The sequence below is a fragment of the Scyliorhinus torazame genome, chromosome 8, assembly GCF_047496885.1.
Source record: "Scyliorhinus torazame isolate Kashiwa2021f chromosome 8, sScyTor2.1, whole genome shotgun sequence".
Taxonomy (NCBI): Eukaryota; Metazoa; Chordata; class Chondrichthyes; order Carcharhiniformes; family Scyliorhinidae; genus Scyliorhinus; species Scyliorhinus torazame.
The window spans coordinates 151877662-151899947 of record NC_092714.1 but is presented as its reverse complement, the minus strand read 5'-3'; the positions used below and the strand labels follow the sequence as shown (position 1 = coordinate 151899947).

The following is a 22286-nucleotide window of genomic DNA, read 5'->3' as shown; positions in this document are numbered from 1 at the left end:
ACCTCTTTGCACAGGCATTTGAGAGTACTCTGAAATCCTGGGAAGACAAACTCCGCTACGACTCCTGCAGGCCAGCTCTTCGGCCTCACTTGTACCCACAGCAGTCAGTCGACCTGGCTACAGAGGAAGAAGCCACCCAACTCCAGCACTGTGCCCAAGCAGCTGAAGAATTAATCACAAGGTGGGTCACACTTTCTCATGTCAGTGGGTCCACATGGGATGTTACAGGACAGTGCACAAGAGAGACTTTTACAGAAATCTTAAAGACCTGAAATCCATGATGACTACCTGTGTGTCTATATTTATCTGTGTGTGAGTGCTGGGGGGGCCTAAAAGAAGCCAAAGAAAGTTAAAATGGGTAAAGGTGGGAGAGTGGGCTTTGGCATCAGAAATAGTCAAATCTTCATATCAAATCATCGGATAAATGTACCAATTACACTTAGCCCACAATGCTTTAGGACAACTTTTTAAAAATTCTTTCATAGGATTTGAGCATAGCTTGGGAAGGACCGCATTTGTACCCAATCCCTAATTGCAGGGAAGACAGTGGAACAGCAATGGCAGGGATTTTTGGGGGTTATTCGGGTGGCACAACAGAAATTCATCCCAAGGAGGAGGAAACATGCTAAGGGGAGGCGAGGACGTCCATAGCTGACGAGGGAAGTCAAGGACAGCATAAAAGAGAAAGCATACAAAGTAGTGAGGAGTAATGGGAAGTCAGAGGATTGGGAAGCCTTTAAAAGCGAGCAGAGGACAACTAAAAAAGCAATAAGGGGGGAAAAGATGAAATATGAGTGTAAGCTGGCTAGCAATATAAAAGAAGATAGGAAGAGGTTTTGTTCTATATATATTTAAAAATATATATATTTATTCAAAATTTTCAACAAACCCCCCCCCCCCAACAAAAAGAAAGAAACAAGAACACAACAATCAGAAATTATACATTGGATATCCCCCATATACAATAACCCCCCATATAACATTTAAAAACACAAATAGGGGGGAAAAAAAACACCTTCACCCAAACGGCACCCCAAAAACAATCTCTCTTCTTTCCCCCCCCCCCACCCGCCCTTGGGCTGCTGCTGCTGCTGACCTCCTAACGCTCCGCGTGATAGTCTAGGAACGGCTGCCACCGCCTGAGGAACCCTTGCACAAACCCTCGCAAGGCAAACTTTATCCTCTCCAGCTTGATGAACCCAGCCATGTCATTGATCCAAGCTTCCACACTAGGGGGCTTCGCATCTTTCCATAGTAGCAAAATCCTCCGCCGGGCTACCACGGACGCAAAAGCCAGAATACCGGCCTCTTTCACCTCCTGCTTCCCGGCTCGTCCGATTCCCCAAATAATGCCAATCCCCAGCTCGGCTTGACCCGGGCGTTCACCACCTTGGACATAGTCCTCGCAAAACCCCTCGAAAACCCATCCAGTGCCAGGCATGACCAGGACCTATGGACGTGATTTGCCGGGCTCCCCAAGCACCTCCCACATCTGTCCTCCACCCCAAAGAACCCACTCAACCTCACCCATGTCATATGCACTCTGTGAGTAACTTTGAACTGTATTAGGCTGAGCCTGGCGCAAGAGGAGGAAGAATTAACCCTACTCAGGGCATCAGCCCACAGACCCTCATCCATCTCCTCCCCAAGCTCCTCCTCCCACTTTCCCTTTAACTCCTCCGCCGAGGCCTCCTCCTCTTCCTGAAACCTTGCCTTCTCCAACCCATACACCCAAAATCACCCTGCCCTGAATCCCATGTGCCGGAAGCAGTGGGAATTCCCTCTGCTGCCACCTCACAAACGCCCTCACTTGCATGTACCTGAAAGCGTTTCTCGGGGTTAGCCCAAATTTCTCCTCCAGCGCCCCGAGGCTCGCAAACGTCCCATCGATGAACAGGTCCCCCATTCTTCTAATCCCTGCCCGATGCCAGCTCCGTAAACCCCCATCCACCCTTCCCGGGACGAACCGATGATCCTCCCGAATCGGGGACCAAACCGAGGCTCCCACCTCGCCCCTGTGTCGCCTCCACTGCCCCCAGATTTTAAGCGTCGCCGCCACCACCGGACTCGTGGTGTACCTTGTCGGCGAGAGCGGCAGCGTCACCAACGCCCTCAGGCTCGTGCCCACACAGGACGCCATCTCTAGCCTCTTCCACGCCGCCCCCTCTCCCTCCATTACCCACTTACAGATCATCGCTACATTGGATGCCCAATAATAGAAACACACATTCAGCAACGCCAGCCCCCCCCCCTCCTGCTACGCTCCAGAAACACTCTCTTCACCCTCGGGGTCTTATTCGCCCACACAAATCCCATGATGCTCCTGCTTACCCGTTTGAAAAAGGCCTTGGGGATCATAATGGGAAGGCACTGGAACACAAAGAGAAACCTCGGGAGGACCGACCCTCCGTTTCCTGGACTCCCTCAATGCCACGGCCAGCGGCTCAATTGCCAGTGCAAACAACAAGGGGGATAAGGGGCACCCCTGCCTCGTCCACCGGTACACCCGAAAGTACTCCGACCTCCGCCGGTTCGTAGCCACACTCACCACTGGGGCTCTATATAGCAGCCTGACCCAACTGATGAACCCCTCCCCGAATCCAAACCTCCACAACACTTCCCAAAGATACTCCCACTCCACCTGATCAAAGACCTTCTCCGCGTCCATAGCTGCCACTACCTCCGCTTCCCCCTCCACCGAGCCACCGGGGCCTTCCCCGCCTGCATGCTCCCCAATCCTTTAACCGGTTCCTCCAGCTCAATCGGCGCCCCCAAACCAGCCACCTCCTCCTCCTCCACCCTCGGGAACCTCAGCTGATCTAGGAATCGTCGCAGCCCCTCCTCCCCCGCTGGAGGCTCAGACCTGTACAAATCCCCATAAAAGTCCCTAAATACCTTGTTTATTCTCACCGCACTCCGCACCGTATTCCCCCCTCTACCCTTAACTCTACCAATCTCCCTCGCTGCCTCCCTCTTATGAAGCTGATGTGCCAGCATCCGACTCGCCTTCTCCCCATATTCATACATCGCCCCCTGCGCTTTCCTCCACTGTGCCTCTGCTTTCCCCGTGGTCAACAGGTCGAATTCCGTCTGGAGATTCCGTCGCTCCCTAAGTAGCCCCTCCTCGGGGGCCTCTGCATACCTCCTGTCTACCCTTAAAATCTCCCCCACCAACCTCTCCCTCCTCTCTCTCTTCTCCCTGTGGGCCCTAATGGAGATTAACTCTCCCCTGACCACCGCTTTCAACGCCTCCTAGACTAGCCCCACCTGCACCTCCCTGTTGTCGTTGGCCTCCAAATATCTTTCAATACACCCCCGCACCCGCCCGCACACCCCCTCATCCACCAACAGTCCCACATCGAGGCGCCACAGCGGGCGCTGGTCCCTCTCCTCCCCCAACTCCAGCTCCACCCAGTGCGGGGCGTGGTTCGAGATGGCTATGGCCGAATATTCCGTTCCCTCCACTTTCGGGATTAGCGCCCTACTCAAAATGAAAAAATCTATCTGGGAGTAGGCTCTATGGACGTGGGAAAAGAAGGAAAATTCCCTGGTCAGTAGCCTGGCAAACCTCCATGGATCCACTCCCCCCCCATCTGGTCCATAAACCCCCTGAGCACCTTGGCCGCAGCCGGTCTCTTACCCGTCCTGGACCTAGAACGGTCCAATGCTCGGTCCAGCACCGTGTTGAAATCCCCCCCCATTATCAATCTTCCTGCCTCCAGATCCGGAATCCGACCCAGCATGCGTTTCATAAATCCCAATTCGGGGCATATACATTCACCAGTACCACCCGCACCCCCTGCAACCTACCACTCACCATCACATATCGACCTCCATTATCCGCTACAATATTCAGTGCCTCAATGACACCCGCTTCCCCACCAGTATTGCAACCCCTCTGTTCTTCGCATCCAGCCCTGAATGAAAGACCTACCCTTCCCATCCCTTTCTCAGCCTAACCTGATCTGCCACCTTCAGATGTGTCTCCTGGAGCATAACCACGTCTGCCTTCAGTCCCTTTAAGTGCGCGAACACCCGGGCCCTCTTGACCGGCCCGTTCAGGCCCCTCACATTCCACGTTATCAGCCAGATCGAGGGGCTACTCCCCCCGCCAACTAGCCATCTCCTTTTCTAGGCCAGCCACGTGCCCGCGCCTCCCGCACCCTCCAGTCCCCCAGGCGGCAGACACCCGCCCCGACTACCTCTCCTACTTCCAGCTCCCTTTTGGCCAATGCAGCAGCAACCCAGTTCCCACCCCTTCACTGCCCCCCCTCTCTTCCCCCCCCCCTCACCCCCGCTAGATCCTCATCTAGCCATTTTGCTCCCCCATGACACTCCCGTACGTCAGCTGACTCCTGCTGACCCTGGCCTCTCCTGCCATTTCATCGACCCCCAGGAGAATCTCCCCACCCCTTGGCAGTCAGTGTGCACCCCTCTCCAGCACAGCCCTCCCCCCCCCCCCCCCCCCCCCGGCCCCGCCCCCATCCTTTACTAACGCGGGAAAAAGCCCGTGCTTTCCTGAGCCAGCCCCATCCCCTCTGGCGCAGCACCTTTTTGCGGCCTTACCCCAACTCCCCATCCCCGGGCCTCCACCCCCCCTCTTCCTCCGTGGGCCCTGCCCCTCCAACACTGACGCCCATACTCTCCCACAGTCTCCCCATCAAATCCATTCACCCATCCCCACCCAGCACTCAAACAAAAAGAACATTCCCCAAACGCGGTAAACACAGTAAACATCCCCCCACGACAAACCCTCAATTTGAGTCCAGCTTTTCAGTCTGTATAAAGTTCCATGCCTCATCAGGCGTTTCAAAATAGTGATGCCGATCTTGGAACGTGACCCACAATCGCGCTGGCTGCAGCATCCCGAACTTCACCCCCTTCCGATGGAGCACCGCCTTAGCCCGGTTGAAACTCAGCCCTCTTCTTAGCCACCTCCTCACTCCAGTCCTGATAAATTCGGATCTCCGTGTTCTCCCACCTGCGTCTCCGCTCATTTTTGGCCCATCTCAAGACACACTCTCTGTCCATAAAGCGGTGGAACCTCACCACTACAACCCTTGGCGGCTCGTTGGCTTTGGGTCTCCGTGCCAGGACCCGATGAGCATGGCATACGGCATGCTTGCCTTCATTGGCCGGGGCATTGAGTATAAGAATTGGCAAGTCATGTTGCAGCTGTATAGAACCTTAGTTAGGCCACACTTGGAGTATAGTGTTCAATTCTGGTCGCCACACTACCAGAAGGATGTGGAGGCTTTAGAGAGGGTGCAGAAGAGATTTACCAGAATGTTGCCTGGTATGGAGGGCATTAGCTATGGAGGAGCGGTTGAATAAACTCGGTTTGTTCTCACTGGAACGACGGAGGTTGAGGGGCGACATGATAGAAGGTCTACAAAATTATGAGGGGCATAGACAGAGTGGATAGTCAGAGGCTTTTCCCCAGGGTAGAGAGGTCAATTACTAGGGGGCATAGGTTTAAGGTGAGAGGGGTAAGATTTAGAGTAGATCTACGAGGCAAGTTTTTTACACAGAGGGTAGTGGGTGCCTGGAACTCGCTACCGGAGGAGGTGGTGGAAGCAGGGACGATAGTGACATTTAAGGGGCATCTTGACAAATACATGAATAGGATGGGAATAGAGGGATACGGACCCAGGAAGTGTAGAAGATTGTAGTTTAGTCGGGCAGCATGGTCGGCACGGGCTTGGAGGGCCGAAGGGCCTGTTCCTGTGCTGTACTTTTCTTTGTTCTTTGTTCTTTGAGCCCCATCCAGTTCCTGGGGCCTCGGGAAAGGTCCCGCGCCCATCAGCGAATTGAGCATCATGCTCATATATGCCCCGGCATCGGGCCCCTCCACTCCTTCAGGGAGACCCAGAATCCGAAGATTCTTCCTCCTCGACCTATTCTCCAGGTCCTTGAATTTTTCCGCCCACCTCTTGTGCTGCGCCTCCACCTTCACCGCCAGGCCCAAGATCTCGTCCTCGTTCTCCGAAACTTTTTGCCGCACCTCCCGGATCGCCGCCCCTTGGGCCTTCTGGGTCTCCACAAGCTTCTCAATCGCCACCTTCATTGGCGCCAGCATTTCTGTCCTCAGCTCCTCAAAGCAGCGTTTAAGAAACTCCTGCTGCTCCTGCGACCACTGCGCCCACGCTGCTTGGTCTCCACCCGCCGCCATCTTGCTTTTCCTCCCTCGCACTTTTCGCTGCACCAGGATCACTTTTTTAACCGCTCCACTCCTGGTCCAATCCATATAATGTCGGGGGGAATGTGCTGTCACCGTCCCACACTGGAAGCCGTCGAACAATTGCTGTTGGGGCCCCTCTGAAGAGCCCAAAAGTCCGTTCCCGGCGGGAGCTGCCGAACGTGCGACCTACCTAGGCATAGCCGCAACCGAAAGTGTTTTTTTCAATATAAATAAAACGTAAGATTGAGGCAAGAGTAGACGAACCACTGGAAAATGAGGCTGGAGAAGTAGTAATAGGAAACAAAGAAATAGTTACTTTGCATTAGTCTTCTCAGTGGAAGACACCAGTGGGATACCAGAACTCCAGGAGAATCAGGGGGCACAGGTGAGTGTAGTGGCCATCACTAAGGAGAACGTTCTGGGGAAACTGAAAGGACTGAAGGTGGATAAATCACCTGGACTGGATGGACTATACCCCAGGGCTCTGAAGGAGATAGCTGAGGAGATTGTGGAGGCAATGGTGGTAATCTTTCAGGAATCACTGAAGGCAGGGAGGACTGGAAAATGGCTAATTAAACACCCCTGTTTAAGAAGGGAGGGAGGCAGAAGACGGGAAATTATAGGTTGGTTAGCCTGACCTTGATCATTGGCAAGATTTTAGAGTCCATTATTAAAGATGAGATTGTGCAGTACTTGGAAGTGCATGATAAAATAGGACTGAGTCAGCATGGCTTTGTCAGGCAGCTGCCGACAAAAGACGAGGCCCCACCCAACTCCCTCCAGCCACCACGAATTAATGGGGATTAAAGCACATTGTCTCGACTCAAAAGTTAAACATTGACCAGCAAATCTCGGTTCATACTAAAAGCCATGTAAACCGAAAAAAGATATGAGAGATGTGCATAAGGATAAAAATAAAGATTGAAAGATGAGCAGAGATGGAAGTTGTGAAAATGCAACCGCTCTCGAGCTCACATCACGTGATCCCCTGTAAATTATGTTTTTTAAACGCGACTATCCCTCACCATTTCAATGGAAGAGATTTAAAGGATAGTAGCTGTCAGACCTGTTGGCCCCTTGAAGATCGGATTTCAAGTAAAGTAATTCAATGAACTGATCAAAACTGGTATGTTGATGGAATATCAATCGCCTCTGGACCATATGTCAATCTCCTCAGCTCCAACCCATTATGTGGATAATGGCTGTGTAGCCTGGGTCATAGAATATACTCAAGGCTGAGTTAGACAGAATTTTGATCTACAAGGCAGTTCAAAGTTTATGGATGTTGGTGGAATGTGGAGTTGAGGCCACAATCAGATTAGTCATGATCAGATTAGTCGAAAGGACAGGCAGATGGGCAAAGGGGGCGGGGTTGCATTGTTAATAAGGGATGGACTACACCCCAGGGTTCTAAAAGAGATAGCGGAGGAGATTGTGGAGGCATTGGTGGTGATCTTTCAGGAATCACTGGAGGCAGGAAGGGTCCAAGAGGACTGGAAAATGGCTAATGTAACACCACTGTTTAAGAATGGAGGGAGGCAGAAGATGGGAACTTATCAGCTGGTTAGCCTGACTTCGGTCATTGGTACGATTTTAGAGTCCGTTATTAAAGATGAGATCGCAGAGTACTTGGAAGTGCATGATAAAATAGGACTGAGTCAGCATGGCTTTGTCAAAGGGAGATCATATCTGACAAATCTGTTAGAGTTCTTTGAGGAGGTATCAAGGAAGTCAGACAAAGGAGAACCAGTGGAGTGATTTATTTAGATTTCCAGAAGGCCTTTGACAAGGTGCTGCATAGAAGGATGTTAAATAAGTTAAAAGCCCATGGTGTTAAGGGTAAGATCCTGGCATGGTAGAGGATTGGCTGACTGGCAGAGGCAGAGAGTGGTGATAAAGGGGTCTTTTTCAGGATGGCACCCGGTGACTACTGGTGTACCTCAGGGGTCGGTGCTGGGCCCACAACTTTTTACAATATACATTAATGATCTGGAAGAAGGAACTGAGGGCATTGTTGTTAAGTCTGCAGATGAAACAAAGATGTGTAGAGGAACAGGTAGTATTGAGGAAGCAGGGGGCGATAGAAGGAATTGGACAGGCTAAGAGAGTGGACAAAGAAGTGGCAGATGGAATACAATGTGGAAAAGTTTGAGGTTATGAACTTTGGAAGGAGGAATGGAGACATAGACTATTTTTTAAATGGGGAAATGCTTAGGAGATCAATGTCCTTGTTCAAGATTCTCTTAAGGTTAACGCGCAGGTTCAGTCGGCAGTTAAGAAGGCAAATGCAATATTAGCATTCATGTTGAGAGGGCTAGAATAGAAGAGCAGGGATTTACTTCTGAAGCTGTATCAGACTCTGGTCAGACCCCATTTGGAGTATTGTTAACAGTTTTGGGCCCCATATCTAAGGAAGGATGTGCTGGTCTTGGAAAGGGTCAAGAGGAGGTTCACAAGAATGATCCCTGGAATGAAGAATTTGTTGTATGAGGAGCGGTTGAGGATTCTGGGTCTGTACTCGTTGGAGTTTAGAAGGATGAGGGGGGATCTTATTGAAACTTACAGGATACTGCAAGGCCTGGATAGAGTGGACATGGAGAGGATGTTTCCACTAGTAGGAAAAACTAGAAATGGAGGACACAATCTCAGACTAAAGGGACGATCTTTAAAACAAATGAGGAGGCATTTCTTCAGCCAGAGGGTGGTGAATCTGTGGAACTCTGAAGGCTGTGGAGGCCAAATCAAAGAGTGCCTTTAAGACAAAGATAGATAGGTTCTTGATCAATAAGGGGATCGGGGTTATGGTGAGAAGGTAGGAGAATGGGGATGAGAAAAATATCAGCCATGATTGAATGGCGGAGCAGACTCGATGGGCGGAGCAGACTCGATGGGCCGAGTGGCCTAATTCTGCTCCTATGTCTTATGGTCTTATCTCCTCAAGGGATATCGAGGGCAGGTAACAAATTCTGGCATTGCCAGTGATGTGCAAGGCTCTCCACAGTTGGGGGATTTGAATTTAGTTGGTTAAATAAACCAGGAAGAAAAAGATTGGTATCAATAATAGTGCCCATGAAACAACCAAATAAGACCCAAATATTTCACTTCGGCAAGGAAATCTGTCATTCTTACCTCATCTGGTCTAAATAAACTCCAGACCCTCAGCAAGGAGTTGCCTCTCTGGTGGTGTAAAGAGTGCTGTCTGGGACACTGACAGAAGCACTGTTCTTTGAATACATTCACCGAGACTGGACCTCAGTTTAATGTTTCATCCAAATAATGTTACTGTCAACAATGCAGCACTCCCTCAGTCCTGCACTGAAGTGCCAGCCTCTAGATTATGTGCTGGAGTGGGGCTTACAACAATGACCTTACAATGCAGGGACAATAGAGTGCAAGTTGTCATCTTCCTCAATGTGCAAAGTTAGTTCTTGTAACACTTTATAACTGAAGGAAAATAATGCAACAGTGCAAGTAAACAATAATCTCCACTTCTCTTCCCACTTTGTGAATCTTGATAATGTTGCATGTGTGAAATATTTTATTACCAAAAAGCTCAGTCAAGTTACAGGGGTTTGATTTCTGGCTGGGAGATAAATGCAGGAGCACATATATTCCACTAACTGTAGGTGTTGTATTGTTGAGGTCTTCTTTCTTTTAATGACTTTCAGAATCTGCGAAGCAGCCAAAACCCACAGCCTTCTGGAACAGGAACTGGCTCACGCGGTCAATGCAAGCTCACATGCACTAAACAAAACCCATCCAAAGTTCCCAGAGGTAAGGAGTGTGACAGAGCAACAGTCATGTCATGTTGGGTTCAGTCCAATGTGTGTAACTCAATTATCCACACAAACGAGTTAGTGATTTGGTAACATGCTTTTGAACCTGGATTAGGGATAGTCCCACCAATTAGAAAATCAGAATGTCTTAAATCTGAATTTGTGATTTGCATAGCTTAAGGAAATAAACTTATAAAAGTTATGGACCAACTAACTTTGTTTATTTCAAAGTAGCACTGCCCAGAGGTAAAAGTAATTTTGTCTCTCTCTTCCTCTAATTCTGCCTGCTTATTTCTCACTGATTATTTCTCTCTTTTCTCTCTTCACTTTTGCTTCTGTCCATACAAGTCACAAATCGTTCGCCAACTTTCTAAAACAGAAAAGGGCTGATCGTTCCATTCAAATGACGCTGCTTGTGATTCACTCAACAGAAGTTGTGAACATTGCTCCAAATGCTGCTTTTCAATGACTTACACACATAGGTGGATATTGGCAGTGGGAGGCCATGTTTTATTCTACAGATGCTCCAGCTAAGGATGGATGTGGGGGATTCATCTCTAAAGTAAACAGACCTGCCTCTTATCCTTCCTCAGATCGCCCAAAACAAACCAAGAGGGAAAGACTAAGAGGCGAGCCCACCTTTTCAAATGTGGCCGCAGCAACTATGCGGTCGGAATCGATGGCAGTGCTCATCTGCACCACCACTGGGAATGTCTCACAGATTCAACTGGTAGAAAAAGAGCAGCAGGTCAACTAGGCCTGCCCCTCACGACAATGACACCTGGAACATGGTGATAGACATGCCCGTCTACCATCAGCCCCAAGAAATCAAGGCCAAATGGGAGAAAAATAAAATCTGTGGACTTCCTCCTCAACCCCTTAGAATATTAAAGCTCATCCAGCTTGGGCAGCACGGTAGCATAATGGTTATCACAGTTGCTTCACAGCTCCAGGTCCCAGGTTCGATACCCGGCTTGAGTCACTGTCTGTGCGGAGTCTGCACATTCTCCCCGTGTCTGCATGGGTTTCGTCCAGGTGCTCCAGTTTCCTCCCACAGTCCAAAGATGTGCAGGTTAGGAGGACTGGCCATGTTAAATTGCCCTTAGTGTCCATAAAGGTATGGTGGGGTTACAGGGATAGGGTGGAGGCGTGGGCTTACAAGGGTGCTCTTTCCAAGGGCCTTCCCTTCATAATAATGTCTCAAATGGGGATATTTGCTGATGATTGCACGATGTTTAGCACCATTTGCGACACCTGAGGTGCAGACTCAATAGGACAAATGGCCTCCTGCACTGTAAATTCTATCATCTCACAGGCCGTGGGAAATGCTTCTTTAATCCCTTGGTGATCAAAGTGAGTCTGGGCAATCACTCTTGTGTAGGGTGTTCCTCACAAGCATCCATTTGAAAGTATCCAGTAAATGAGCATCCACCACATTAGTTGCCAGCCTCTCTATTTGCCATTACACCGACATTTATCAATGACCTAGGTTTCTGTCCATCTCGTAGCTATTCCAATATTTGATATCACTCATTGTTTTTTTAATTCATTCGATGAATGTGGGTGTCACTGGCTCGACTAACAATTATTGCCCATCCCTAATTACCCTTGAGAAGGCGCTGTCCTCTTGAAATGCTGCAGTCCATGTAGTGTGGGTGCACTCGCTGTGCTGCTAGCAAGGGAGTTCCAGGAGTTTAATTCAGTGGCAGTGAAGAAACAGTGAAAGGTTTCCAAGTCAGGATGGGGTGTGTCTTGGAGGGGAATTTCTGGCACTCCTATTGAATCATAGAATCACTACAGTGCACCAATTCTCTGAACGGGCACCCTACTTCGGCCCATGCCTCCACCCTATTCCTGTAACCCCAACTAATCTTTTTTGGACTTAAGGGACAATTTAGTATTGCCAATCTACCTAACATGCACATCTTTAGACTTTGGGAGGAAACCAGAGCACCCGGAGGAAACCTACACAGATATGGGGAGAATGTGCAAACTCCACACAGTCATTCAAGGCCGGAATTGAACCCGGGTCCCTGGTGCTGTGAGACAGAAGTACTAACCACTGTGCCACCGTGCCGGCCCGTTGTGCCTGCTGCCCTTGTCCATCGAGATGATAATAAGGTGTACGTTTAGCAGATGGTGTCTAAGGAACCTTGGTGAGTTCGTGCACTGCATCTTGTAGATGCTACACATGGCTGCCACTGTGAATCAGTGGTAGAGGGAGTGCATGTTGTTGATGGGGTGTCAAGCAAGCGGGCTGCTTTGGCCTGGATGGGTCAAGCTTCTTGAGTGTTGATGAAGCTGCACTCGTCCAGGCAGGTGAGAGTATCCCTGACTTGTGCCTTGTAGATGATGGATAGGCTTTTGGGACTCAGGAGGTGAGTTACTCACTGCAGGATTCCCAGCCTGTGACCCGCTCTTGTAGCTACTATATTTATATGGCTAATTCAGTTTCTGGTCAGTGGTAACCCGCAGGATGTTGATAGTGGGAGGTTCAGTGATGATAATGTCTTTGAATGTTCAAGGGACGATGGTTAAAATTCTCTTTTATTCGAATGGTCACTTGTGTGGCACGAATGTTACTTGCCACTTGCCAGCCCAAGCCTGAATATTGTCCAGGTCTTGCTGCATAATGAGACCTCTTCATTCACCTGAGGAAGGAGCAGCGCTCCGAAAGCTAGTGACATCGAAACAAACCTGTTGGACTTTAACCTGGTATTGTAAGACTTCGTACGTTGCTGCATATGGACATGGACTACTTCGGTATCTCAGGTGTCGCAAATGGTGCTAAACATTGTGCAGTCATCAGCGAATATCCCCATTTCAGACATTATTATGAAGAGAAGGTCCTTGAAGAAACAGCTGAAGATGGTTGGGCCTAAGACACTACCCTGAGGAACTCCAATGTGTGATATTTGTCACTTTTCTTGTGAACTGTCTTCCTTAACTGTTGAGTCCAAGGAAGCAACCAAGCAGGTGCATAAGGAAACAAAAGAATTGTTGACGTAGAACAAAACCTCTATGGGCACTGGTCCCAGAAGGGACTACTCCTGCCCATCCCACACCCGGGCCGAGATTTTTAATGTCCTGATTTGCTCCACTGCTGATGAGGAAGCCCTGCCCCTCAGGGGGGAAGCTTGTACTCCACGAGACTCACAGGGAACCTAATCGTCCGGCCCCATGAGTCTCATGTAGGTTGCAACATTAACCCATGGAATTAATTTTGTTTCCGCCTAATTCATAATTAGACATGTCTGAGCAACCATTTTGGTTTATTTTTTGCCATTTTTAATTTATTCTTGCAGGGATGTAGGCGTCGCTGGCTAGGCCAGCATTTATTGCCTAACCTCTTTTTAAAAAAATTATTCATTTACGGGATGTGGGGGTCACTGGCTGGGCCACTTTTACTGCCCATCCCCAATTGTCCTTGAGAAGGTGGTGATGAGCTACCTTCATGAACCGCTGCAGTCCCTGAGGTAGAGGTAGGTATAGGTACACCCACAGTGCTGTTAGGGAGAGAGTTCCGGGATTTTGACCCAGCGACAGTGCTGGAACAGCGATATATTTCAAGTCAGGATGGTGAGTGAGTTTTGCACCCTCGGCTTTCCCAACCCACAAGGAAGGCCTTGCATGCAAATGGTTCCAGGTCGGGTAGGTCGGCAGAGGAAAATTGTTTCTTCAGCCAAAAAGAAAACTAAGTTCACCGTGTTGTGACCCAGTTCAGTGATGAAAATCTAGCATGAGTTAATTACAAAATCATTAGTTGTATCTGCAATGTCTCAGCTCATTTTCAAATTTCCTTTGATCCATTTCTTTACAAGGATGGTTGAAATCCCCCCAGAATTCAGACGCAGCCTGGGCACATCATTTGTCCCACCACCCTTAATGTGTTTTAAATAATGACTTAATTAAATGATTTACTTATTCATGTTTTTAAATATATATATATTTGATCAACTTAACTGCATTGTGCACTGTTTTAAACTTTAGGGATAGAGTAGAACTTGCCCACTTACCAGATTCTCACCAAGTAGCTAGTTTCTTTCCCTGGCAATCAATCCTAAAGGGTGAGAAAGATAGAAAAAGCGACGGGAAACAAACCCCTCCTACCACCTTGTTAATGTTCTTTCGAAGTCCTACACTTGCCTCCTCATAGTTCACAATATTTCCAAATTTTGAAATTGTGCCCGACACACCAAAGCCTAGGCCATGCGTATATGTCTCAGGGAGAACAGGGATCCCAACACTGGCACCACAAACCTTCCTCCAGCCCAAAAAACATCCATTAACAACTACTCTCTGTCTCCTGTCACTCATCCGATTTATGTCCATGTTGCTGCTGCCCCTTTTTATTCCTTGTTCCCTCTTGAGGTAAGATGTTCACTGATGGCAGCTGTGCAACGCTGTGTTTGGTCAGCATAGTTCCTCCCTTGTTGCAAGCCTTTTATACTCAATATTTAGAGTGAAAGACATGCTCACGAACCAGTGTCATTGTGTGATGCTTTTTGTGGTTTGTAGCACAATGAATTCATGACAACAGTTAGCAAGCAGAGAAATCTTGGGTGCATCAATGGTATGGTTGCAGCTGTTGCTGTGGTAAATTAACCCTGGGGATCTTCCGGATTCCTTATTATGCAATGACCTTTGATATAGGGACTCCTAGCACATCTGGAGAATTTATAAGCAGAGTTGTTAGTAGCGAGTCACATCATCTCCAATTAATTCCTGTCAACACTTGTGCAAATGAATAAGCTCCTCTTTAATTAAACCCACTCAGCTGACTCGTCTCATTTTTTGTTTCCTCTATCCAGAGTCTTACCAGGAACACAGCAATTGAGATTGCCAGTAATGTGAAAGCCCTGCACAATGAAACGGAATCACTGCTCGTTGGAAGAGTTCCTCTGGTAAGGTGGCGCCATCTGTTCAAAATGTAGGCATTCGTTACGCACGTTATGTCTAGTAACACGGGTGTTCCAGGTGTTGTGGAGACCCATGTCGTGTTGGGTGTTCTGTTCTACAAACAGGTCAACACGGCTGGAGATGGTATAACTCTATTTTATTAACAACTCAACTGTAATAATGTACTGTAAGCTTGGGTACGTGCATTACCAGCTTATCTGTGGACCCTGTCCTATCACTATCTAGGTGAGGCACTCAGCACATGGTGAATATCTGTGATGCAGGCTGTGAGCTCTGTGCTCTGAGCTGGCTGCTGCTAGAATGAGCGGGAACTTTGGTGTCCCCTGTCTTTATAGTGCGTGTGCTCTCACTGGTGATTGGCTGCAATGTTGTGTATGCTGGTTGGTCCTGTTGTATGTCCATCAGTGTGTCAGTGTGTGTGATTGCACCATGATATGCTGATGTATATCATGACAACCTAGCGATACATAAAATGTTTTGTGCAGAAACGATCAACTTATCCATCAAGCCCACTCCCCACCATGATGATCAGACACTTCACCCACTCTCCCCCCCCCCCCCCCCCCCCCCCACCACCAATCTCCCCTCTCCCCACTACCCCCCGCCTCCAGCTTCCTCGTGAAGGCACACAGAGAGTATGCACACATCACACCTGCTAGGAATACATTTCAGACACTTCTGCTCCCTGTACAAAGAAATGTTCAACATATAAAGGTTATTTTTGTTTGTTCCTATTTGGAATATAGGAATTCGGAGCAGAAGTAGGCAATTCAGCCCTTTTACCCTGCTCCACCGTTCGATCAGATCAGAGCTGATCTCTTCCTGGTCTCAAATCCACCTCCCCACCTGTTGCCCATATCTCTTTCACCCGTTTTTAAAATCAAAAATATATCTATTTCTTTCTTGAAACCATTGAATGACTCGGATTTCACCACACCATGGGACAACAAGTTCCACAAATTCACCACCCCCTGCGAGAAGTAGTTCCTCCTCTTTCAGTTTTAATTTGCATATTTCTCCAGTTGCCAAGACTTAACAGGTTCCATTAATCCAATTTCGGATCTAATAATAATCTTTATTAGTGTCACAAGTAGGCTTACATTAACACTGAAATGAAGTTACTGTGAAAATCCCCTAGTCGCCACATTCCGGCGCCTGTTCGGGTAAATGGAGGGAGAATTCACAATGTCCAAATTACCTAAGAGCACATCTATCGGGATTTGTGGGAGGAAACCGGAGCACCCGGAGGAAACCCACGCAGACACTGGTAGAACGTGCAGACTTCGCACTGACAGTGACCAAAGCCGGAATCGAACCCAGGTCCCTGGTGCTGTGAAGTAACAGTGCTAACCACTGTGCTACCGGATCTATTAACTAATGAGGCAGCTGCACTATGTACGAATAGTGCCTTTCCAAGCCCGTGTTCCACAAATGGCAGCAAGAGCTGAGTTATCCTGGCCTTCGTAGAATCATAGAATTCCTGCAGTGCAGAAAGAGGCCATTCGGCCCATTGTGTCTCCACCAACCCTCAGAAAGAGCGCCCCACCGAGGCCCACTCCCCTGCCCTATCCCCGTAGCCCCACCAAACCTGCACATCTTTCGACACTAAAGGGCAATTTAGCATGGCCAGTCCACCTAACTTGCACATCTCTGGACTGTGGGAGGAAACACACTCAGACATGGGGAGAATGTGCAAACTCCACACGGACAGTGAACCAAGGCTGGAATTGAACCCGGGTCCCTGGTGCTACGAAGCAGCAATGCCAATTGTCTCGGGTTGGAGGACTGCATGCAGATGGGCAGCAAGACATCAACATATAAACAAACGAAAGACAAACAGGTCAAAGCCACCTGGCCCAGTGTGAACCATGACTACCATTCAGCCCTGCCCTTTTACCCTGCCACATGCAACTGCAGAGAATTTATTATTTATAGACTACAATCAAATCTCTGAAGAGTGCATTTTTCTAGCGTTCTCTAACGCTAGCCTATTATGGAAACTGAACATGGTACTAATCTAGTGGTTCTTGTCTAAATCTTCTCGATGGCCTCTGTATCATTGTCTATGTGAGGGGATGAATGGGGGGATCTGAACCAGTCTAATTCCGCATTCGCTGCTGAAGTCGATAATTTTGAGCTTAAATAAGTGAGCATGGTTTTGGGATGCAGAAATGCTTTTAGCCATTCCTTAGTGTTCCTAAAATGATATTTCTGAGTTTCTTTCTTTTCCTACTTTTTAAAATTGTAGTCCCGTACAGAATGCTTATAGAACAAAACACATAGGGCTAGATTCTCCGATTTGGAGACTATGTCCCCATGCCGGCGTGGGAACGGAAAACTGGCACAAAACGGCCACCGATTCCCCGTTTTGCTGGGGGATAGCAGGGAGGCACCCGGCTCTAGTTGCCGATACTGCCTGGAGAATTGCCGATCCGTGGCCGCACATGCGCATGGCGGCACCTGCAGCGGCTGTGCCGTGCTTCATGGCAGATGCCGCTCGCGGACTCGGTCCGCAAAATAGTCCCCCCTCCTTCGGCCAGCTCGCGCGCCCCGGCCCACCCCGCCACAGTGCCCCCAGCCCCGAGTAATGTCCCCCTACCCGCGGATCGGCCCTCCCCCGACTATGGCATCACTGGACTGAGTCCGCAGCCGCCTTGCTGAGTTCCGGACCGGTGAGACCACACGCGACCCACGCCGTCGGGAACTCGACCAGTCGGGGGCGGAGCATCGGGGGGGTGGGGGGACTCAGGCAACTCTGCGAGAACTCCACTTTGGAGGGGGCGGAGCATCGCCCCCAATTCTGTCAGGAATTTGGATTCTCCGACCCGTCGCCGAACGCAATTTTGGCGTCGCCAACCGGAGAATCCAACCCATTGTTAGGGCAACTGATCAAACCTACACTCTAAGGAAAGGGTTTGAGAGCAAAAATGCTGGAAAGATACAGCGACTAAACAGGGATATCAAAACTCATTGTTGTGCAGGATTGCTCTGTTCTTGCAAGATAATGCAACATTAATTGTTGCAGGGCAGTGGTTAGTACTGCTGCCTCACAGCACCAGGGACCCAGGTTCAATTCTGGCCTTGGGTGAATTTCTGTGTAGGGTTTGCATGGTCTCCCATGTCCGTGTGTGTTTCCTCTGAATGTTCTGGTTTAATCCCACAGTCCAAAGATGTGCAGGTTAGATGGATTGGCCTTGATCAATGTGCGGAGTTACAGGGATAAGGTGAGGGAATGGGTCTAGATAGGGTGCTCTTTCGGAGGTTTGGTGCAGACACGATGGGGCAAATGGTCTCCCTGTGCACTGTAGGGATTCTATGGAAATACTTATGTTGCACCTCCAGTGTGCAGCTCATGACATATTGGTTGTGAAAGTTGCACATAGGATGGAGAGCCAGATTGACTGGTGCCAGCAGATAAAATAGGCTGTTGCTGCCCTTAATTTTTATTTAGTGTTAAGTGAGCTTGTAACCCACCAAAGGCAAATGGAAGGCTCGGATGCAAAGGACACCCTGCATCAAGTGGACTTCCTTCCATTCGAAAGGGTTTTCCCTTCGGCATATATTGCATCAGCCCATTATTTCTAATAACTTGTGCACAAGACTCATTATCAGTGTACAAGCATCTTGTGAGCTTGTCTAGCTTGTGGTAGCAAGTACTGAGGCAATCAGAGTAGGCATCAGAACATTGTGGCCAGTAATGAGGGGCACAATCCACCTCAATAGCAGCCCATTTGTGGTTGAGGAAAAGCAAAACAAAGAAACAAGTGCAAAGCATGGCAGGGACTGGGTAGAGTAGCAATGAGAAATACAGAGACCGGGGAATTAACTGATCTGGTAGAAGTCGCTAATGTCTGGACATAACAATTATTACGAGATCTGCTTTAATCTCTGGGTACATACCTATGCAGTGAAGACCTCTGGTGTGTTCCCTACCCTGTCCCACTCAAGCCCAATGAATGGTAACTGCATGCTTTGTACATGGGGGCATGATTCTCTTGGGCCGGGCAGGAGAATCCCTGCGGTCGGCCCAAATCGCGCCATGCCGCCCATTGGCGCCGGCATGGTTGGCGCAGCGCCGGTTGGGGGCTGCTCTACGCGGCTGGCCCGCCGAGTCCCGCCGGCGCCGTCCACACCTGCTCTCAGCCAGCGGGACCTCGGCATGGAAGGGTCTGGGGGGCAGTCTGTTGGAGGGGGGGGGCGCGGTTGGGGGTGGGGGGGACCTCCGATGTGGCCTCGCCCGCGATCGAGGCCCAACAATCGGCGGGCCGACCTCTCTGGCTGGTGGTTTCCTTTCCTACGTGCAGGCCCCTGTAGTCCTGTGCCATGTTGCGTTGGGACCGGCGCGGAGAAGGGAGCCACTGCGCATGCGCGGATCCCACGGCGCCCAGTTCGCACCAGGATCAGCAGCTGGAGCAGCGTGAACCACTCCAGTGCCATGCTGGCCCCCTGTAGGGGCCAGAATTAGTTGTTGTGTCGGCCCGTTCACGCCGTCGTGAAAACGCAAATGCGTTTACGACGTCATGGACACTCTGCCGCGGGATTAGAGAATCCCGCCCGGGGCTCCTGTAATGAATGACGATATAGATCTGTTTATTTAGTTGGGGACTGAACCGTGACTAGTGTGTCTGTTATGAATCCAGTGACTAACTGCATTCCATTTCTGGCAGCAACTAGATTCGCCTCAGGAAGAACAGCTGTCAACAGCATTACACATTGTGGATGTTGAGCTGGGAAAGCTTGCGGAGATCACATGGCTTTATCATGTGCTACAGTCGACGGCCGAAGAGGTATGGAGCAGCCACGTTAGAATTTGGCATTTTTACAAAAGTGAGGGCTCATATGTCTTGCAATGTTATCAGATAGCAGGAAGGGACCCATTCTGAGAGCAGATGTCATGATGGAGGTGAGATGGGTGCCAGAAACTGCAATTCCGGTCTCTTAAACCCCCAAACAGACCGGGTGTCCAAATAAAGAAGGAATGTAAAGAATTGGCAGCCAGGTGTCGGCTATGTGGCCTCTGCAGTCTGCACCGTCATTCACTTAGTATCTTGGCTGAACTACCATACCAACTGCACTTTCCCGCCCTATCCCAGATTCCTTGATTCCCTTACAAAAGCAGAACGGCATGGCATCACGGTAGCACAAGTGGATAGCACTGTGGCTTCACAGCGCCAGGGTCCCAGGTTCGATTCCCAGCTGGGTCACTGTCTGTGCGGAGTCTGCACTTTCTCCCCGTGTCTGCGTGGATTTCCTCCGGGTACTCCGGTTTCCTCCCACAGTCCAAAGACGTGCAGGTTAGGTGGATTGGCCATGATAAATTGCCCTTTGTGTCCAAAAAGGTTAGATGGGGTTATTGCGTTACGGGGATAGGGTGGAAATGAGGGCTTAAGTGGGTCGGTGCAGACTTGATGGGCCGAATGGCCTTCTTCAGCACTGTAGGTTTTATGTAAATCTATGATGCTGGAAATCTGCAAAGAAGAAAAAACATGCTGGAAACACTAAGCTTATCTGGCAGAACAAGTGGAGGGAGAAAGCCAGTTAATGTTTCTGGTCAATAACCTTCATCCTGTTCTTTGTTCTTTCGGGTTTTGGCAAAGGTTGGTATCATGACCGGTACAGGCTTGGAGGGCCGGAGGGCCTGTCCCTGTGCTGTAATGTTCTTCTTTGTTCTTCTTAATTCCATTTGTGCCCAAAGATCTATTGACCTCACTCTTGCAAGTACTCACTGACTGAACATTTACGGCTGTAATTCCAAAGATTTCCAACCCTCTGAATGAAGAATGTCTCCTCACCTCATTCCTAAATGGGCATCCCCTTATCCTGGGATTATAGCGCCCAGTTCTGGACTTGCCAGCCAGTGGAAAGTAGCCCTCAGCACCTACCACATCAAACTCTCTGAGATGTGCCCAGCGTTTCCAGCATTTTCTGGCTACTGTGGCATTCCACTTTTGAATCAGAAGAGTTGATGTCACCCTCCCGAGACTTGTGTATGAAATCCAGGGTAACGCTCTAGTGTAGTAACTGAAAAACATTCCCTCTCTATTTTTTGAAGTTTGTGGATGATTTATTCAAGCATGCGGTTCCTTAATTATTTTTACATTTAACTGAAAAGGGCCGATTTCTGCAAGGCCTGCACTGGGGGATCCGGGTTGTCGTGGGCCCTGCAGTTTACAGCAGTACTGCAGGAATGCTGCACTATCCAGCTTTTGGATGCGACATTAAGCCAAAGCCCCATCTACCCTCTCAGGCGGATGTCAAACATCCCATGGCACCATCCAAAGAAGAATAAGAGTGTTCTCCTCCGTATCCTGCGCTGAAGTTTACCTCTCAAATAACATCACCTGATCGGATTATCTGGCCATTGTCACTTGGCTGTTTGTAGGAATTTGATGTGCACAAATTGGTTGCTGTGCTCTCTCTACATTGCCAACGTGGCCACTTCAAAAACACTGAATTGGCTGTGAAGTGCATTGGAGTGTCCTGAGGTTATGAAAAGCTCAATATAAATTCAGGCCTTGCTCCCTATCTTGCCCCCTTCATCCAACCAACCGCCCCCAACTGCAATCCCGAACACAATTTCCTAAATCGAAAATCAGAAAGTTCCACTCACCCAACCCATGAGTTTCAGGGTTCAGTTTGTTGAATTTTACTGTGAGGGAAAGGGAGTCCTTTAACATGACCGATTAGCATAATTCACTTTCCAAGCCAGACAGGAGCTCAGTTAGCTGCAGTTCACTGGCACTTTCAATGTGTCTGATCCCAAAACTGTAGAGTACACTGGGGTGGCCATTACACTTGTCCTTTTAGAGATGTTTTGTTTTATTCGTTCATGGGATGTGGGCATCGCTGGCTATGCCAGCATTTGTTACCCAACCCTGAGAGCATTTAAGTGTCAACCACATAGCTGTGGATGTGGAGTCCCATGTAGGCCAAACCAGGTAAGGATGATAGATTTCAGTGCAGGTTAGGTGGTTTGGCCATGATAAATTGTCCATAGAATCCAAAAAGGTTAGGTGGGGTTACGGGGTTATGGATGGAGGCGTGGGCTTAAGTGTGGTGCTTTTTCTAAGCGCCGGTGCCGATTGGCCACCTGCTGCATTCTATGATTCATTTCCTAAAGGGCATAAGTGAACCAGATGTTTTTTTTTTAATGACAATCGACAATGGTTTGTGTGTGTGCGCATACACATTTTAATTAATAATAATAATCTTTATTGTCAGAAGTAGGCTTACATTACACGGCCACTATCGATGAGCACATATCCAAATGGGGATCTGCCTGGGACTCCAGTATGGGAAATGAGGCAGGATGTACCCTCCCTTACTTCCAAATCACTTGCAAGGCTTTTCCATGTTTGCAATTGCTGCGGGAATATACAATTTCATCCCGAGGCAATGCAAAGAATTGG

The 22286-nt window shown here is 49.0% G+C and overlaps 1 protein-coding gene across 6 annotated transcripts in view; it reads left to right on the top strand.

Annotated features, from left to right (window-relative positions):
* Positions 1-22286, top strand: part of dgkh (diacylglycerol kinase, eta) — an 857220-nt gene that overhangs the window by 734171 nt on the left and 100763 nt on the right. For all 6 annotated transcript variants that reach the window (XM_072514377.1, XM_072514378.1, XM_072514379.1 and 3 more), the window contains 4 exons: positions 15-181; positions 9850-9955; positions 14769-14861; positions 19545-19664. In XM_072514377.1, the coding sequence (XP_072370478.1) occupies positions 15-181; positions 9850-9955; positions 14769-14861; positions 19545-19664 (486 nt within the window). The remainder of the gene's footprint in view (positions 1-14; positions 182-9849; positions 9956-14768; positions 14862-19544; positions 19665-22286) is intronic.